The sequence below is a fragment of the Manis javanica genome, chromosome 9 (assembly GCF_040802235.1).
Source record: "Manis javanica isolate MJ-LG chromosome 9, MJ_LKY, whole genome shotgun sequence".
NCBI classification, from domain to species: domain Eukaryota; kingdom Metazoa; phylum Chordata; class Mammalia; order Pholidota; family Manidae; genus Manis; species Manis javanica.
In genome coordinates this window covers 80,066,616-80,085,991 of record NC_133164.1, presented here as the reverse complement: position 1 = coordinate 80,085,991, position 19,376 = coordinate 80,066,616, and the positions used below count along the sequence as shown (strand labels likewise).

The following is a 19,376-nucleotide window of genomic DNA, read 5'->3' as shown; positions in this document are numbered from 1 at the left end:
CGATAAAACTAGTTAGCTGAATTCTTTATTATTTCTGCACATCCAATTTACAATAATAATTGATTCTCATTATGACAACTTTTAAGTTTTTTAGTTGCCTTTTGAAAAAACAAAATGTTGCCCAATGTTCAGAATAAGGAGAAAAGTAAGAGAGTGAATATCTACTGAGTACATACTGTGTTCCACATTCTTTGCTAGCTGTCATAAATTGAAAAAGCAATTCTTATAGCCCCCTAATATTTTTGTTACTATTACCTTCTTTTGCCAAGATGACACGGAGGCCTAGAAAGATCTCAAAACATTCCAGTTATTCAACTAGTAAATGATGGCACTGGAATTTGAACCTACATTTGAATAGCTTAAAAGTCCTTTTGTGTGCCATTACGGCATTCTTTTTCTATTATGGTTTTAGTCTAAATATTCACATTTTATCTTTTTTTTTAATTGGCAGACCAATATGGCTTATATATTTAGTTCTCTGGTAGAGAAAATTACCTTACCAAATCTGCCCATTAACCTTACTCTACTAGAAAATACTTTAAAATTTGACTTACTTAAAAAACACCAAACAGACTTCAATCATTCTTATAGGCCTTTCCCATAATGATTTTGGGGAAAGAAAGGATTTACCTAAAAATTAAGGTGTAATTGACATGCAACATTATATTAGTTACAGGTACACACATAATGATTTTATATTTATCACTATTGCTAAATGATCCCCACAGTAAGATGAGTTAGTATCTATCACCACACATAGTTACAGAATATTTTTTCTTTTGATGAGAACTTTTAAGATTTATTCTCTTATTAACTTTCAAATATGTAATATGGTATTATTAACTACAGTCACCATGCTGTACATTACATTTCCATGGTGTATTTATTTTGTAACTGAAAGTTTGTACCTTCTGACCCCCTTGACTCATTTTGCTCACCCCATCTTCCCCCCTGCCTCTGGCAACCACCAATCTCATCACCTAATCTGTGCTTTGTATCTATGATCTTGGTTTGTTTGTTTGTTTTAGGTTCCACATAAACATGAAAACATATGGTAATTTCTTTCTCTCTCTGATTTATTTCACTTAGAATAATGCCCTCTAGGACCAGGATGGCCTTAATATTTTATGTACTGATATTTATTATTCACTGATACACACAGAACTACAGATATACAGGGAATCCAGTCAGACAGAGAATGTCCTAACCATCTCTTGGTAATACTGGTAATGACATCTCTTGGTAATTACAGAAGGAGAACTTGAAGCAGAGTGGTTGCAAGATGTGGGTTTATCAACCCTCATCTCAGGTGATGAAGAGGAGGATGGCAAAGCCTTGCTCTCCACGTTGACTCGAACCCAAGCAGCTGCAGTGAAGAAGAGATACAATACTTACACTCAAACCATGAGAAAAAAGAATAAGCAATCTGTCAGGGATGTCAGAGACATCTTTGGAGTCAGCGAATCTCCTGTAAGTAATGAATATGGCTCAAAAGGTTTGGTGTGACTGGGGGAGGAGAGCAGAATGTGGGAGAAGTATCAGAAAAGGCTGGTAATCCTCCAGCTGGTAAAGAAAACTAAAGCAGATGGCACAGTGCAAAACTGTACAAATTCAAAACCTGACTGATCATTCCTTATCTGCCTTACAGCAAGCAGTCTCCCTTAACACTAAATGTCTTCCCTTTGTTGAAGCTGGAGAATAATTTATTTGATTAATGGAGCAAGTCTTTGTGGATGGGGATCTATAGAGCCTTTACTTACATCTAAGTACTGATTAGAAACTCTCTGACCAGGCAAAGGAGCCCCAGAGAAGTGGACCCAAGTATTATAAGCAAGTCCTAGTGGTTTGTTTTAAATGGGTGGGGATAGGAGGATGGGTAGTGTAGCCTTTATGTTCAAATAAATGAAAATGGTAAAAAGTGAAAGATACTACCATTAAGGGAGCAAGGAAGTATTTCAGAAAACTGTACAGGAGTATCACATGTTTTCTGAGATATGCTGGCTGAAATTCTGGCTTATCCTCAGCAATTCCACGACCACAATTTTACTCCTGAGGCTTTTTGGTCATGTTCTCCTATTTCTGTGTCTGTTTTACTGCTAGCTGGCATTCATTCATTCATTCATTCATTCATTGCACTGTTGCAATGTTGCATTGACATAATTGCATCATTCCTGACATAATACTTTATTGGATACATTCTCTGAACAAAGCCCTATCTTACGTTCCATGCAAATAGTATTCTTGTACCTTTGGGAGTAATTAGTATATAGACAAAGGAAACTTGATATTCTGTTGCAGTTCATATAAAGTTGCCTGGGGTAGGTTAGCTGGGCGCTCTGATTTAGGTTTCTTAGTTGTTTAATTGTAATGTTAATGATATAAATTAAACTTCAAGGATATTGTGGGGCAAGCATTGTTGGAGACAGTCTCCAATTTGAGTTATTTTAAGTTGTCTGTAAATTATATCTTCTCTTCAATATATTAGTCACACTGGGTAGTTGCAGGGCAACTCACATGTTCCAAGTTAACGTTTGCATTTATGCTAGTAGTGTTCTAGAATAGCACTGTCCTTCAGAACTTTCTGTGATGATGGAAATGGTCCCTTTTTGTTCTGTCCAGTACAAAAACATGTGGCACCGGCTCTTGAAATGGAGCTAGTGTTAGGAACTGAACCTCTAATTTTATTTAATTTTAATTGATTTAAATCTAAATAGTCACATGTGGCTTGTTAATAATGTTGCCATTCTAGAATCTTCTGTGGTATACCACTGTATACCTGAGGTACGAGCATTTTTAGTGACACGCTGTTTGAATTTTCAACCTAGCAGTAACCTGTGTTTTTCTGGATGGTGAGATTTTCTGTAGCTGTAGCTGAGTAAAGGTGATGCCCTCAGCTTTAGGCAAGGACTCCAGTCATGAGTCCCGGCCAAGATGCCTATCAGAGAAAAGGCTCTCCCGTGGGTCATTTTTTCTGTTCTGTCCCACATCTTGAGGGAGTCCTGGAAACTTGGCCTACATGCTTCCTTCCCATTTCTGTTTCCAGCCACTCCAGACTAAGATTTTTGCTCTTCCCCAGCAAACTGCAAAATCAGAAAGGGTCTGTAGCTTCTCCTGAATCCTCCAGTTACTCAAGAAAATGCATAACTCACCTCACTATGGTCCCTAAATTTGGGTCTCTGGTCACATAGGAACAGTGCTCGTTCTGCTGCTTTCACTTAGACCCCAGAGGACCGTAAAGGGGGGCTCCCTTGCTGGGGCTGTGAGGGTGCAAAGAAATGAAGAGTCATTTGCTAATGTAGGCGCAGTGAACTGTAGGCTTGTAACTCCAGCAAAGGCAGAGAGAGGGCCACACTTGTGGCAGGTGAGGGGACTGGCCAGGGGCTTCTGCTCCTACTCTCTTTCTTTCTGTCATCAGTTACCTACATTAATAGAACAGTTACCTAAAGTTTCCATTTCAGTTCCTTAATGAAAATTTAACATCATAAATTTCATAAGGTAGTTTGCACTTCCAGTCTCGCTGCTGAAGTGCCAGTTCCGGAGCGAGCTGAGAATGAGGCAGGTGGAAGCAAGACCCTCTGTTCCAGTGAGTGGAGGTCTTGTACTACCTTGAGAAATGGGGCTTCTGCAGGGCAGTGGGAGCCTGGCATCCCGTACACTGCTTAAACATTCAGATTGCTCTTTATCAAAAATGCGGAAAAGCCATATAGCACTAGCTTTTTAAAAAGTATGGTATACTTACAATGTATGAGGCCTAATAAACATCTCCACAGATTTTTTTCTCAACAAATTCAGCACCTGCTTCTGCAAGTAGACTTGGAAGTTTCTTGGGAACGTACCTAAACTTTTAAGTTTCTTATTTAAATTCGATAGCATAAATACCAGTGCCTCCTCCCCTCTCTCTTGCTCCAAGTGTGTCTGTCCCAGCATGTCCTCCGCCTCTCCCTCCCTTCCTCCCGTCCCTGCCCTCTCTTCTTCTCTGCCTCTCTCTCTGTGTTCCTCCATTATCCTCTCCTACTCTCTTTCTTTCTGTCATCAGTTACCTACATTAATAGAACAGTTACTTAAAGTTTCCATTTCAGTTCCTTAATGAAAATTTAACATCATAAATTTCATAAGGTAGTTTGCACTAATCTTAGATGTATGAATCAGACTTGGTGTACTTAACTAACTAGTGAAGATATAAATTCAGTAATTTAAAATATAGACGTGTAGATTATATGAGTGCTTTTCCTAAATTTCTGCACCTAGTATCCTGTGCTCAAAATCAGTTTCCTTCAGCATTTTGAGGATATTGGCCTGTTATCTTCCATGCCCCTCTGCTGTGGGGAAGCACGCTATCTATATTAAACTCCATTGTATCCAAATGTGGGTGCTTTTGAATTTTATTTTTATCATGGGAACCTTGAAGTTTTACCAGTTTTACTTTTGTAAGAAGACATTCATCCTGGTCACTGCTGAGTGAGCTCTTTCACTCTGAGAACTCATTCATTCTTCCAGGTCTGCGTATTTTCCTCTAACATATTTATTCCCTTCATTTTTCTCATCAGTTCCTGCCACTCCTGTTAGATGATGGCTACATTGTTTGGATTGAGCCCCAGTGTGTCTTAAATGTTCTCTTACATTTTCCAAGCTGTTTGTGGGAGTGTTTGTTCTGCATTCTTGGCTACCCCTTCAACTTCATTTTTCACAGCTATTGTTGTATTAATACTTCTGCCTTTCATTAATTTTTAAAATATAATAATCATACTGTTAATTTACTAAAGCCTCTCTTTTCCTCTGATTTCCTTTTTATTTGATTGATCTCTTCTTATTTTTTGGTTGCAATACCCTCTCAGTTCTCTGAAGGTACTAAATAAATCTTAAATTCCAAGGTTCTCTTCTTTTCTTTGAATTATCCTTGAAATTTCCTTCAGGGTCATTTATTTATTTTGGGCATCATTACATTGTTATTGTTAATTGATTTTGATCCTTGGCTGTTAATTCATATTTATTAATGAAGGACTAGATTGATTGATTAGTATAGGTTATGGTTGTGTATTTCCTATGCAGTCACACAGACCAGTTTTCTCCCAGAAACTCACCTGTGAATAGGAGTCTGGGCCTGTGTGAGTGGTAGACTGTGTCAGTGTCAGCTATCACACTTCACTTTAAGACACATAAATATGGAACCAATGCTAAAATAATGAGAGTCCTGAAGAATCATAATTTATTTCCTTTTCAGGTAAACATAACTTCCTGTCTATATCCATTTAGAAGGTCCCAGTGAAGGGCAATTCAGCTTTCCTTGTTCAGGACTGCTCACACTGGGCCAACCACTGTCCCCCCCAAGGCAGGTGGTCACTTTGTCACCAAGAGGGCAGTTGTTGGATTTATCTTGGACTCACATTGAGCTGCTGCCCACTGTTCCGAGTTAGAGGGAGGAAAGGTCTCCTGGCCTATTTGTTCAGAAAGATGTTTGTGAGTCACTTTGTCAATTGTCTTTGGAATTGGGGGATACTTCCCTGCTCTTTTTTATTCACATTCCTGGAATGTGCTTTTTCTGGATCAGCACATTTTATTCTTGTAACTTTTTTCAGGCTCAGGTTTTTCTCTACCCATATCAAACCATTCTTGCTTGCTTTTTGTGCCAGGAACATCCAATAATCTATGTTCTGCTAATAGAAATCTTTAGTGGTTCCTAGACCTACTCTTTAAAAAAGACATCTTTGTTGACACTTTGAATGATTTGCAGTGGGGGAAGAAAGTGGTATTTGCATTTTGCTATCTTGATCCAAATTTCTTAATGTTTGTTCCTTTCAAAAAAAATGTTTTCTCCTTATAAAAGTAATACATAATTGTTACTGGAACCTTAGAAAATATGGACAAGCAAGGTGAAAAGTGACTTTTTCTATGGAGCCCAATAAAGTTTTATCATTTAACTAAGTATCCAATTAACTTTACTTTCCTTGGAATTCTAACCATAAAGGAATAGAATATTTAACCCTCATTTTAGTAGAGCTACTATACGCTAAATCACAAATACTAAATCAACCTCTGGGTGCGTAATACAAGGTCTATAGTCCTATTCATCATGAGCAGAACTGCAGTGTCCAAATGTATTTTTTTCTAATACTCAGATAATGTGACTCATTAATGCACCTAATTAGCAAAATATTTAATCTAATTTATTTCTAATGTCACAATTTATAAACAACTAGTTAAAGTTGGGACTGGCTTACAATTGTATAAATATAGTCATAGGCCATTTTAAAAACATGATGATTTCTATTCATTTGACTGCATGTAATACAAAATCCAAGAAATTATGAGTTAAACAAATGTGGATTTGTTTTTCTTTCTCTCTTAAGAAGAAGCTGAAGGTAGGTATTCCTTTGCTTTGGCATAGCTCCAGCTCCCTTCTGCCTTCCCATTGTGTCTTCCACGTGTGGTCTTCATCCTTTTGCTTACAAGTTGGCTGGGCCATTCCTGGGACCATATCCATATTCCTGGCAGTTCCTGGAACTTCCACCAACTGACTCTGTCCCTCTGACTTTAGTTTCCTGGAAATAGTACTTGGTAGAGTTCCAGTTACTCCTCATTGCCCAGAAATACTATGTGATCATTTGTAGCTACAGAAAAGCCTGAGAAATAGGTGTTTTTTAGTTGGACAGAGAAGTTCCTGAAAGAAAATCAGGATCCTTTTAAGACAGACAGGCAGCTGGGTTTGGGGTAAGCAATTGATAATGTCTTTCATAGACCACTGTCTATCATGCTTGGCCTGCACTGGGCTCTCAGTATTGGCTGAAAAAATGGGTGAAAGCAGAGCACAGGGGTCACCTCTATGGGCATCCCCACACACCTCTGTGAATGTACACAGAGTATGCATCACACATGATTGAATGCACACTTATCCTTGGAAGAATGCGCCTGAGTAAAAATGCACTCTCATTTTTCTCAATAGCCAGATGATTATTGTTGTATCCCAACTCCTCTTTTGGATGAGACCCTGGATGAAGAAGGGATATCAGCAATTCCCTGCAGAAATGGTCAACTGGTAAGATCAAGCAAGGGGGATTGAGAGTGAGATTAGACAAAGTCATTATTTATTTCAAGGCAGTCAGGAAAACTTGGAAAAAAAATGTTCATTTACCTTGTAACAAGAAAGAAAAAGGAGACTGTTCAACTCAGCAGTGAATAATTAAATAGTCAAACCCACAAATAATTATGCGGCTTACCCATACAGACCAGAACAAAAACAGCCACAGCTGCAGCTCACCAAGAGTCCCAGTATCAGAGAGGTGGCCCGCTGAACTTTTGGTCTCTGCTCAATGCATAATGGAAAATCTTCTCCCCACCATGCATCTTTAAATATTAATTTAATTATTATGAGACTTATTTTGACATTGTAGTTATTTTCAAAATGTAAATATCTCGTGGGGACAACAATGCAGCTTCTTAAGTGTGTAACAGTGAATGGGGTAAAGTGCACCATCTGGCACAAGGGGAGACACAATGCATTAGAGCCCACTGTGGCCATTTTAGTTCAAAGCTTAAGAGTGCTAATTTGGCTTCCCAACTGCCACTGAAGATTTCTCAGGAGACTTTATTTTGTGCAGCGAATCCCATGCCATGACTTGTACCAGTTGGCATGAGGCATGGGTCCTCTTGAGGCAATGCACCCTGAGCCAGGGACACAGAGGGATGTGGGTTTCGGTGGCTCCGCTGGGGCTCATGGCAGTGGATTTACAGAGAGAGCCTTCTTGTTATGCTTCAGTATCCTTTGCCTTAGCTGTGCTTTTTTCCCCTTCTTACCAGAGGAAGAGGTTATTCTTGCTGTTCTAAGAATAACCCCTGTACCGTCCTTGATCTGATAAAGATGATGACGACAATGATGTTTCGTTTCTGTAACATTTATTTTCATCTTGCGTGTATTTTATGGGGGATGCTCTATCTGAATCTTGCAATTGTACTAGCAGAGGCGTTATCTCTTCTCAAGTTCTGCCCAAGGCTTTTGGATGTGGCCAGTTCGTGCTCTGGCTGCTCTGCTATTGCCTGAGGGTAGGCCAAGGTCTGGAGGTGGCCTGTCATCAGCTGGGGCTGTGCGCAGTCCTGTTTTGCAGATTTGGGCTCTAATTTTTGCTCTATTTTCATTATGTTTTTCATAAGAATGTTCACTCCATATAGTTAGAGGTCTTTACATTTTCTGTTCTCGGCAGCAGGTGTCCTCAGATTTTGTTCCCTCAGTGCCTTTAGGTGTCATTCGTTGCTGACACTCTCACCTTAGCCATGGACTCTCCTGATTCATCTGGGTTTATTTTATTTCTTTTCTCTTTTATTACTGTCCCTTTTCATCAATTCTTTGAAGGTTTATCTCCCTTTAAAGGTTCATCAATGGGCAAGTGTACTGCTAAACCCATGCAGGAATCTCTCACTGAGATGGAAAAGCACATTAAAGTCTCACTGCAGCCTCTCCTGTGAGCTCCTCACCAGATTACAGAATGAGAAGCAAGCCCTGTTCTTTGCCCGGGAGGATGACTAGGGTAGCTGAACAGAATAACAGAATAGTAAAGATGCTAATTTGTATAATCACATATATAACGTACATCTCCTTAGCAGATGGCACCTTTTATCCTTTGAGCAAATCTGGGAAGAAATATCTCTGGTAAATAAGGTTTCATGTCCAAAGGCTTAAATCCTAAATTGGTAAGTATAAAAATGCTAGGCCCTGTTTGATTTTTTAACTTGGTAATCATACTATTAATTCATAAGGATCCCTTTTTATCTGATTTCCCCTTTATTGTTCTAAGTAGTCCTGGTTTATGGTTGCTGTAGCCTCTCTAATATCTCTGAAATTATTACTTTATTATAAGCATTTTTCTCTTCCACCAGTTCTCTGTTTTACCAATATGTTTATCACTATACTTTTCTATGATGTTGATTTTCTCCAGTGGTTGATGATCCATGGTGACTGATTTGTGTTTATTAATGGACTGGATTGGCTACTTCATGACTTAGGATTCATTGTTGCAATATGATTTGTCTGCTGTTACATAGATATTTTCCTAAAGGAAAATAGGGGGCTGACTTCGAGTCCTGTGTAAGTCAGTAAGGTGTGTGAATAGTGTGTGAGTGGAAGTTACTTGAACAGCACATGAAGGTGAGTACACAAGCGTGCATGCACACACACACACACAACACACACAGGCACATACCTTCAACCCCAAAGGGAGAATGGCAAATGACTTCATTCTCTCCCTCCAGACAGAGCTGATGTTTTCCTTTGTTCTCCCATCCATGTCTTTCATGGAGGTCCAGAGTGACTGATATTGAGGTGCCAACCCTGGACATCTTCTGGGCAGGTAGTTCACTGGGTTTAGCGTGCTTTTCTTGGGGCCATACGTACCTACTGCCTGTTGTTCAGTGTATCATCATGGGAGCTGGTGGGAGGCCTGGCTGGCCCCTCCATTGAGGAAATGTTTTACAATACAGTATCCTGGCCATTGCTCCCAGGAACCCCTCCTGCCCTTTGTATTTTTCACTCAGCTTGGTTCATTGTCTGTTTGCTTTTTGTGGATTTGTCCTTTCCTTGTCAGCAATGTTGCCTTATACTGTTCTTAGGTTGAAAATTTCTCTACAGTTATAAAATAAATTATTTACTTTTTATTTTCCAGGAATTTCTAACAGTTTCTCATCTGTTATTAGAACAGTTCATTGGCTTCCAGTGCCATTTGGACTGTTCTTATAGATATAGACACTTTCCCTCATTTTGAGTGGTTGGGAGTGGTGTGCGCTCAGTCCTCCGTCCTGACTTAAGTTCTCTTGTGTTGACTCTTTAGGATTGTTTCAAAATAGATGTGTGTTTTTCTTATTCAAATAGTACATATGCTTTTGGGGAAAGTCAGAAAACACGGAAAAGCAAGATGAAAAATAACAGTTCCTATGGTCTCATGTTTATGATTTCATTAATATCTAATATGTCTAATTTTGCAAAAGTGCGTTTTCAATCATGGAATAAAAACATATGCAACTTATTTGGGGAATGCCATTGTATTGCAAATGCTGCCAAAAATCTTAGAGCATGTGCACAAGGCCTACAATGCAGCCCATTATAATCAGAATACTCTCCAAGTACACTTGCTGCATAATGAAAATCAAAGCTTTCCCAATATTTGGTGAATGGGAATGAAATACTTGTTTCAGTCTTGGGTGTCTGTAAGGTAATCAGTCTAATTAATTTCCAACTTCAGAATTGAAAAACACTGACTATTCTTGCTATTAGTTTATAGATCATTGCAAATTCAGTTGGTTCGATTTTAAAGTAGGATAGTTTTGTCACTAATTGATATAACTTAGACAATTAGAGTTTATTTTCCCTACAAAGTAAGAAGTCTGAGGCTGTTACAGCTAATATCCCTAGTGTGATCCACCAACTTCTTCATCTTTCCATTTGGCTCTACTTAGCATATAGGTTACTATTAATGTTCATAGTCTGTCTGGGTTTCACAGGCACCCTGTCCATATTCTGGAAGAAGTATCAACCAGCTGATTCCATCCATATTTCTTTAATAAGAAAATAGTGGCCTTCCTGGGTGTTCTACCAAGTAGGCTTCAACTTGTATCTTTTCATTGGATATCACATAAGTTAGATACATAGCATCTTGGAGCACAGTCATGATATTCACTAGTTAAAGAAGAAAATTGGATTTTGGCCCATAATTAAGCAGTGTCTGCTTTTGAGACCCATTTCTATTATAATGCATGACATTTATAAGTATAATTAATTCTGGAAAAATTGATGAATGCTGTTACCATTGCACAGGTAGTTATTAAATCTGGGTGTCTCCACATGGCTGCACATTTATACAGATTCTAGTGTAGTGTGTAATTAAATAAGCAATCACTTTGGGAAAGATGTGCTTGGATAAAAATGACTGATATACTTCATTAGCCAGGTGATTCCTGTGACCACCTTACTTCTCAGTTGGATGGCACCCAGGAGGAAAAAGAACTGCCAGGAGTTATCAAAGCAAGTGTTTCCTTGGTAAGTTACAGTAGCACTGGGGGGCAGGGATGAAAGGAGGAGCCATTTCTTTAACACAGTTGTGCAAAACATCAAAGCAGTGTAACATAATTCAGATGGCTGGACCACTGCAGCTGTCCACACACCTGTCCATCTTTAATCGATTTGTAGGAAAACATCCAGCAGTAAATGAACCCAAGTTTAATGGTTAAGTCCATAAAAAACTGCAGGGTCCGAAAACAAGAAACATGTCCAGAAAACCAAGGATTTGTAGGCATTTATTTTTGACAGATTTACTCCTTTACCTATTTTTCTTTTCTTTTAAAACATTCTCATAGGAGTGTTATTTTCACTGAGTCATAGGTCCACCTGCTGGGGCAGCAAAAGGCATCCACAATTCCCTATTGTTTCCCCAGTGTGGGTGAACATCAGGCACCCTACTTCCCACCATACTGTCAACGCTAAGTGCCCCATGTCCCTCTCCCTTCCCTGGTGCCCTGCTTTTCCCAGAGCCACTTCTGCTCCCCACTTCCTCAGGGGGGCCACAGCAGCAACCTGAACAGCATGAGCACGCTTCCGTCATTTACAGCCAGGGATGGCTGTCTAGTTGTGGTTCAACCCAGAGCTGTTTCTCGCATCTGCTGCTGCCTGCACTTTCTCTATCCCATGCTGTCTTTTCTCTCCCTATATAGCTTAGATAGTCTGTTTTCCTTTCCATTTTTACACCCTCATATTCACTTTCCTAACTTCTTCCCAGACCGAGAAAAGCAAAATGGTGAATCCCCGCATGTCCTCTCCTTCCTGCTGCAGCGGCCCTGGGGCTTAGCTGGAAGGTAGGCATCGCTGGGACCCAGGTGTGGACACTCATACCTTCAGTCATTTCCCCTCATAAGTTGGAGGAGAAAGTAGTTGTCTTTCAAAATTTTCTCCATTTGCTTTCTTCCTTGATGCTGCTTAGATAGGGAGGGAGGTGGATTTTGGAAAAAAATTGGCATTATTCCTGGACTACCTCTGACCACAAATGGTGGGAATGCTGGGATTCTTTTTTTCCTATTTTTTTAAATATGTTTTGTTGACTCTACTAGGTTTTCAGAGAGAGAAGCTCAGTCATATTTGGTATTTCCAAACTTTGGGTCCCTTGACTTAACCACCCAGATCCTCTAATTTTGAAAGCAAAATCAACTTTCTCTGTCAAGAACATCCCTGAATTTTCCCATGGTAAAATTTTGTTGTCTTCTTTAGTCTTTTAAAATGGGCAAAGATTTGAATAGATGCTTTACCAGAGAAGATAAATGGATAATAAATAATCTTATGAAAGGTATTACTGATTATGGAAATGCAAATAAACCTACAATGAGAAATCTCTACATAACCCTGTAAAATGACTAAAATTAAAGCTACTGATGGTAAGGATTCCAGCAGCTGAAACTCTCAGTGCACTGCTGGTGGGTATGTAAAATAAAAATGGACCATTTTGACACATAATTTGGCACCTGCTTAAATTGTTAAGCCTTTACCTACCTTAGACTCAGCCATTCCACTCATGAATAATATATATTCATCCAAAGATTTATCCACAAATGTTTATAGGGTAATAGCTCAAAACTGGAAACTACCCAATTTTATCTATTGGTAAATGCATGAACAGACTGTAGTATAGCCACACAGTGGAATATTGCTCAGCAACAAAAAGCAGTGGCCTGCAGCATAGATGGATTTCAAAATGATTTTGCCATGTGAAAGAAGCCAGACAAAAAGAATTCAGTTTATATAAAATTACAAGAAATGTAAAGGAACCTTTAGGGAAGGAAAGAAGATCAGTGATTGCCTGGGGACCTGGGGATTGTCGAGGGGTGGGGAAGGAGGGGCGGGGAAGGAGGGATGATAAAAGGGCATGAGGACATTTTTGGAGGTGGTGGTTTTGTTCATTATCTTAACTGAGGTGATGGTTTCACAGATGTATATATTTTTCAAAACTCATCAAATTGTATACTTTATACTCTTTAAATTGCTGTTGTCAGTTATACCTCAATAAAAAGAGTTATACCTCTTTTAAAAAGAGTCCATGTAATATCATTTCATTAATATCCAACATGTTTATTTTTTGATAAGCTACTTACAATAAAGGAAGAGTCTATTCATGTAGTGCTTGACCCTTGACTCTAAATCACAAACACCACTAAATTTGGGCATTAAGAAAAAGGCTTACAGTCCAATCTATAATCATCATCAACCTACTCTACAAATCACTCCTTATATACATGAAAGAAGATATTTTCCTTATGTGTAGTTGACATAAATGAATTAGTCATTTGAGGTGTTAGTTTGTTCAAACAGCTAACTAGCCAATCTCGTTTATTTCCAATGTCTTAAGTGAAAATCAAGTAGCTATATTTGATATTAATTTAATTCACTGTAAATACAATCATACCATCTGTTCAAAATTATGAGTTACATCTGTGTTTGCTTCATAGAAAAGAAAATTTAGAGAAACTTGACTTAAACAAGCAGGAGTTTGTTTTAATCACAAATACAAGTCACTAATAGGTAGACCAAGATTCTCAACTTTAGCATGAACTTCTCTTTCCTTTACCACTGCCACTATAGCATGCAGATTTAATCTCTATAAGATGGCGAGCAAACTGGATACCATGTTGATATTCCTGTTAGAAATGTGTGCCACTGACCATTATTAACAGAAAACCAGAGCTTTCCTGGAAAAACCTGTACAGTAGGATTTCCCTTATGGGTTCACTGACTGACTGTTATATATGACATTATTTGTTTATTTTCTTATTTTAGTTGCATGAGTCTCATTCCTTTATGAATAAACTTTTTTGTTTGTTTACCCTCTCTGCAACTTTTCTGAATTTTGAATGTATTTTGTATTTGTTGCTGGAGTTCTAAACTTTCACAAGGACCTGCCCTTTATTTCATGCATCTTGGTCACTGCTCAGTGAGATGGTCGCTTTCCATTTGAGAGCTGTTTCTTTCTTCAGTTATGGACATTGTCTTCCATTAGGTCTTAAATTATTTCTCCTCCCCATTTTCTGTATCCCCACACCATCTAGAACCCATATGGCTTTGCCTGAGTTGAATTTCAGTATCTCCTAAGTTTTCTCTCATGTTTGTCTGTGCTCGGATTTCTTCATCTTTATGTTCCAGATTAGTATTTTTTTGTTCATGATTGTATTGTGTTTTTAGCTTGTCTCACTCTTTTTGTAAACTTCAGCAAACATATATTTTCCAAGAGCAACATTTTTCTCTCTGATATACCTGCTATTGTAGATGTATGTTTTGGATTCATAGCAGCAGTAGCTCCTTAAATCACTCTGAAAATAAGAATTAAGTTATTTTTAAGGAATCAAATTATTTTTATGATTTTTATTGAGGTATAATTTGCAAACAACAAATGCATACATTTTAGGTGTATAATTCAATTACTTTTAGCAAATGTTTTCATCTATGTAAGCATACTCAGTCAAAATAGAAACCTTTCCAGCACCCTGGAAGTTTCTCTCTCTCCCTATCTAGTTGATGTGTCCTTACACTCCTCCACAGGCAAGCCCCACTCTGATTCCTAATACCGTAGGTTGGTTTCGCCTGTCATATAAATGGAATTATAAATATTTAATGAACTCTTGTGTCTGGCTTCTTTCAGTCAAAATAATCTTTAGGTTCATCCATTTGTCGAATGTATAAGAAGCTTGATCCTTTTATTATTTATAAGAATCCATTGCATAAATATACCATTGGTTTATCTATTCAACTGATGATAGACATTTTGGGTTGTTTCTAGTTTTGAGCTATGATATATAATGCCATGAACATTCATGGGGTATAATGGAGGTGTATTCTCATTTCTCTTGGATAAAGATGCAACATAAAACAGATTATTGGCAAATAAGCCACCCACAGCCCCATCACATGTAGCTCTTAAACTCAGCAAGGGACATTTTAATAGGTAAATAAAAAATAACTAAATTCTATCTTTAAAAAAAGCATCTATAGAAACAACAACAAAAACTAATTTTTGTATGTGTGTATCCAAAGTGGACGATGTCTATTTAATCTTGGTTCTCATGGGTGAGCTCATACAGAAAAATTAAACTACCCTGTAAATATTTTTTCAGCATTTCTCAGTATCAGCTAAAATTAAATAGTTTCTTCCAGTTATTTTCCAAATATAAGCATCTTGAGTGGAGAACATGTTAGCTTTAGGGATGTGTGCCCGTAAGTTACACAGTGAAGTCTGCCCAGGTGTGAGTACCAGCTGGTCAGGGAATTGCACATTTCCCGTTGGGTAACAGCTAGTGTCCTCTGGTTTTAAGTGTTGCCTCCATTGCTAGGGAGTTTCTGACCAAGACTGGATCCTGGGTGTTTTTTTACTGTCTAGCTCCCCAGTCCCTCTCCACAACCCTGTCTATTGCAATCTTGTCACGGCACAGGGGTGAGATGATCCACCATAGGCTCCATCCAAAGAAACGTGGGGTGGGCAGTGTTCCACAGGGCAGAAGATGCCAGCACACTTCTGGGCGGCACTGCAGCCCTCTGGGCCCTAGTGTTCTCTGCAGAGCCGTAGTGCAGGACTTTATTGACTTTTGATTTATTAGTGTAGGAAATCGCTGTGTGTTTCCTCTGCAATTGAGTAGATCAGTTTTCCCCAAAAGCCACAGTTGTTTGTGTGTTCTTGTAAGTGAATAGGTATACTTAACTTTAAGGTGTGTAGAGGGGGCAGGTAGGTTAGGAAACACTCTCCCTAAAAGCAAAGCCAATGGAGGGCATGAAGAAATCTAATTTATTACTTCCAGGCAAAGCTCATTCCAGTTTTAAGTCTCCATCTGTCTTTTGTTTTGTCCTCCTGACTTCTGGCCCCTTTACCCCTAAACCCACCTTAGGAACCCAGCCACCCCCACGGCAGCTAGTTCATTTGATTTAGACTGCATTTGGGTTTGTTTTCCTAGTGTTATAATTAGGGGCTGTCCACATATTTAAGGCTGGGGGTGGTCTACTTGGTTCCTACTTTGTAAACATTTCTTAACTCTTTGCCCATCACCCTTCCTACTCTGTTACATTCTACATTATCTGTTTTTCACTTCCCTATTTTGAATTTTCTTTTATGCTGCTTTTAGGTAGGGGTTTTAAATTCTTTGCTGGTTTCCAATACTGTTAAAAATATGCTCCTTAAAAAAACATATATGTTTTCTGCCATTTTTAGTGATTTGGGAGGTGAGGGAAGGTAGATGATTGCCAGTTCACTGTCTTGATTTAAATTTCCAAAGCTATTTCTTATGTTTTTAGCTTCTTCTAAAAAAGAGTCCTTTATTTTCTAAAGTAATGTATACCATCTACAGAAATTCAGAAAGTATGGTAAAGCAAGATGAATAGCAGTTAAGTATCAAATATATTCAGTTTTGCAATAACGTTCTTTTAGTAAAGAAAAGAATGTTCATGTCTTAAATTTCAATAAAGCCATTTTGCTTTCAGTAATGCAAAAACCTCACTTCCAGCTTTCTAGATGAAAAAAACAACTTGATGCCGTTGCTACTGAATTCTAATCACTGTGAAAGATATCTGTAGGGTGGTTAAAAATTACACTAGACAAGTTGAGTTTCTGTTTGGGTGCTTGTAATAGAAAGGGAGGAGCTGTTTTGCTTCACATGGAGATGCTTGAGAAAGGTGGCCAGGTCTGACAGGGCAGCCCCATGGTGTGCCTTAGTTCAAACCCCAACCGGGCTCTATCTTCCATCTCTGCCTTCCATCACTGTGGTCATCCTTATTCAAACAAGATGCCTGGAAACTTGGCTGTCATCTCATATATCAGCTGATCCTATTCTTTTTGGTCCTTAAAGCCTTAGCTTTTCTGGAAGAACTCTTGTTAAAATTACACTTACACCTTATTGACCACACTTGTCACATGATCACTCTGAGCTACAAAGAAGCCTAGACATCAACTTCTTTGGTTTAACACCTCACTCCCTGGAACAAAACCAAAATACGTTAATAAAAATGGTGTTCGGGGCAGACAATAGTAGGGTCCCTATCTGTCAGAGGGCCTGGAATTTCATTGGCTCACAGTAATGATCCCTGGAGGGCCAGATGCAATTGTCTGTGCCCAGGCAGTCTCAACTTCGTATATCACTACCCATATCCAAATATGTACACATAGTGGAAGATATGAACACATCAGAAAGTATTTGCCTGAATAAGAATGGTATTTTTTATTTCTTTGTTTAGCCAGATGATGCTTCTCTCAATAGTACCACCCTGTCAGATGGGTCCCAGGATGAAGAAGGGAGTTGTGCAGTCCCCAGGAGTGGGTCTTTGGTAAGTCATCACATGCCAAGACAATCGCATGTCGGCAGAATTGCAAGAACAAGGCAAGAAGAAGTAGTTTCTTCACCACAGAGAAGAACTTAAGCTAAGATCGCAAGGAAACCATAGCTGCTACCACCTTGGAGCAATTAGGAGGAGACCCAAACCTGAGGAATGAATAGATGTCATTTAAAAGAGGACTCCCTAAAGTAATAAGACTGCTGTTAGAAACGGAAAGGTGTTCTTTGCATGTATCAAGCCTGGAGGCATTTGTTAACTTGAGCCATCTTGGCCGAGTTCACATAGATGACCTGGCCTAACTCTACCATCTTAACCCAGAGGTCCTTTTACCTGCAGGATGAATGAAAAACCCCTCATCCTGATATTGCAGGTGCTCCACTGCTGCCTGCTTTCCAGCCTTAGAGCTCAGGACTCATACACACAAACCTTCCACTTTGGACAAATTCACTCATCTTGGCCTTGAGTAACAGAGTACAAAGTACTTGTACATTTCTTTGTCAGAAATTCATCATGCTCCCTTTCCCCACTAGGCATCCTCACTTGGTATCTGTGGCAGGGCCTCTGGCAGGGGCGATAGAATGGACCCAAAGGAGGAGACCCTGTTACAATGGCAAGTTGATGGAAGGCAGCAGAGGGCACAGTAGACCGGCAGGTGGAGGGACACATTCAGTAGTTTCTCATCTGTTGTCCAGTTTGAGGCATAGGATAGCTGACATTCACATGTGTAACACTCTCTGAATAGTCTTATTAAAGAGGGAGATAATGCTATTAGACCCATGTGAATGAACTTTTCTGTTGTGTTTTAAATTTCTAGTTATGAGATTGTTTTGTTGCACAGTGATCTTATAAGAAGCATAAAATAATGTGAATGAATCTTGTCAATGAGTAACTTTCCAATAGCCCTAAAGGTTATGGGACAGATAGGCTAAGGGTTACCTATGATGTCCGACCTACTGGCTATAAATTAAACTTTACTTTACCATTTAAGACTGTGATTGGAATACAAATAAGGAAGAATGTCTCTGTTTTAGAGATAATCTCCAGTCTACCCCACTTATTGATGAAAACAGAGTAAGTCACTAATAAACTCTGGTACCTGGGAGGAAGGGAGAGGAGTCATCTACCCTAGACCTGTACTCCTGTGACTGGGCGCTTCTGTTCTAAGGTCTTGCCTGGGATCCTTTATATTCTGTCTCACATGGTTGTGCCCTTGTGCTGAAGATTCATCCCTAAATGTTAGCCTTAACTCCATTTTCCCTCTCCCGTCTACATGCCCATCTCTGAGACTGATGGATTTTACCTTGTCAATAGTTTTAGAATATTTCTACTCCCTTCTTTTCCTACAACTCCCTTAGTACATAAACTCATCATCTTTCTATTTTGCTGAAGTAGCCCCTATGTGATCTCCCTAACTTTAGCTTATACCCCTCAAACTCATTCTTCCCATAGCTGCAAGTCATTGATCTAAAATGCAAGCTTAATGCCTTCAGCGGTTCCCCGTCACAGTCTAATTAGCATGAAAGCTCCTGATGCTGTGGGACCTCTCTATAGCTGACTTTACCACCCCAGACATCTTGTACAAGCCAACAACTTTGAAGAACTAAACATCTGTTGCTAGAGCACATGGCCAGGGCACGAGAGTGCCAGCTTGGTGGACAAGGTGATCTTCTTGGCAGGGGGCTGCATGGCTTTAGCCGCTGCCATTAAGAGCCACAGCAGGAGTTCATGCCTCAAGGGCTTCACAGAGCTGTTGACATCAGCAAGGAGCCACCTTGCCCAGGCCCAGCACTCTCAGACGGTGCTCACCCTAGGTATTTGTACTTGTAATGTCCCCTTGCCATAGTTGCTTCCTCATATGTTTTTATTGATAAGCTCCCAACTATCAATAACGTAAGCTACTGAGTGCTTATCAGTGAGAACAGATGAGATAATGACATCCTGACACATCTGACTTCATTCTTATATCAAAACAACTGTTTTTTTTCTTTGTCATGAACAAGTGGATTTGATATCATATCAAATCAATACACAACAAAGTGTG

At 39.2% G+C, this 19,376-nt stretch overlaps 1 protein-coding gene across 13 annotated transcripts in view; it reads left to right on the top strand.

Moving 5' to 3' along the window:
- The window catches only part of ARHGAP28 (Rho GTPase activating protein 28), a 174,386-nt gene that overhangs the window by 111,445 nt on the left and 43,565 nt on the right, over positions 1-19,376 (top strand). For 11 of the 13 annotated variants that reach the window (XM_073212823.1, XM_073212827.1, XM_073212822.1 and 8 more), the window contains 4 exons: positions 1,253-1,470; positions 6,941-7,033; positions 10,928-11,020; positions 17,237-17,326. In XM_073212823.1, coding sequence (XP_073068924.1) covers positions 1,253-1,470; positions 6,941-7,033; positions 10,928-11,020; positions 17,237-17,326 — 494 coding nt within the window. The remainder of the gene's footprint in view (positions 1-1,252; positions 1,471-6,940; positions 7,034-10,927; positions 11,021-17,236; positions 17,327-19,376) is intronic. The other 2 variants (XM_073212820.1, XM_073212829.1) reach the window with 2 other exon arrangements.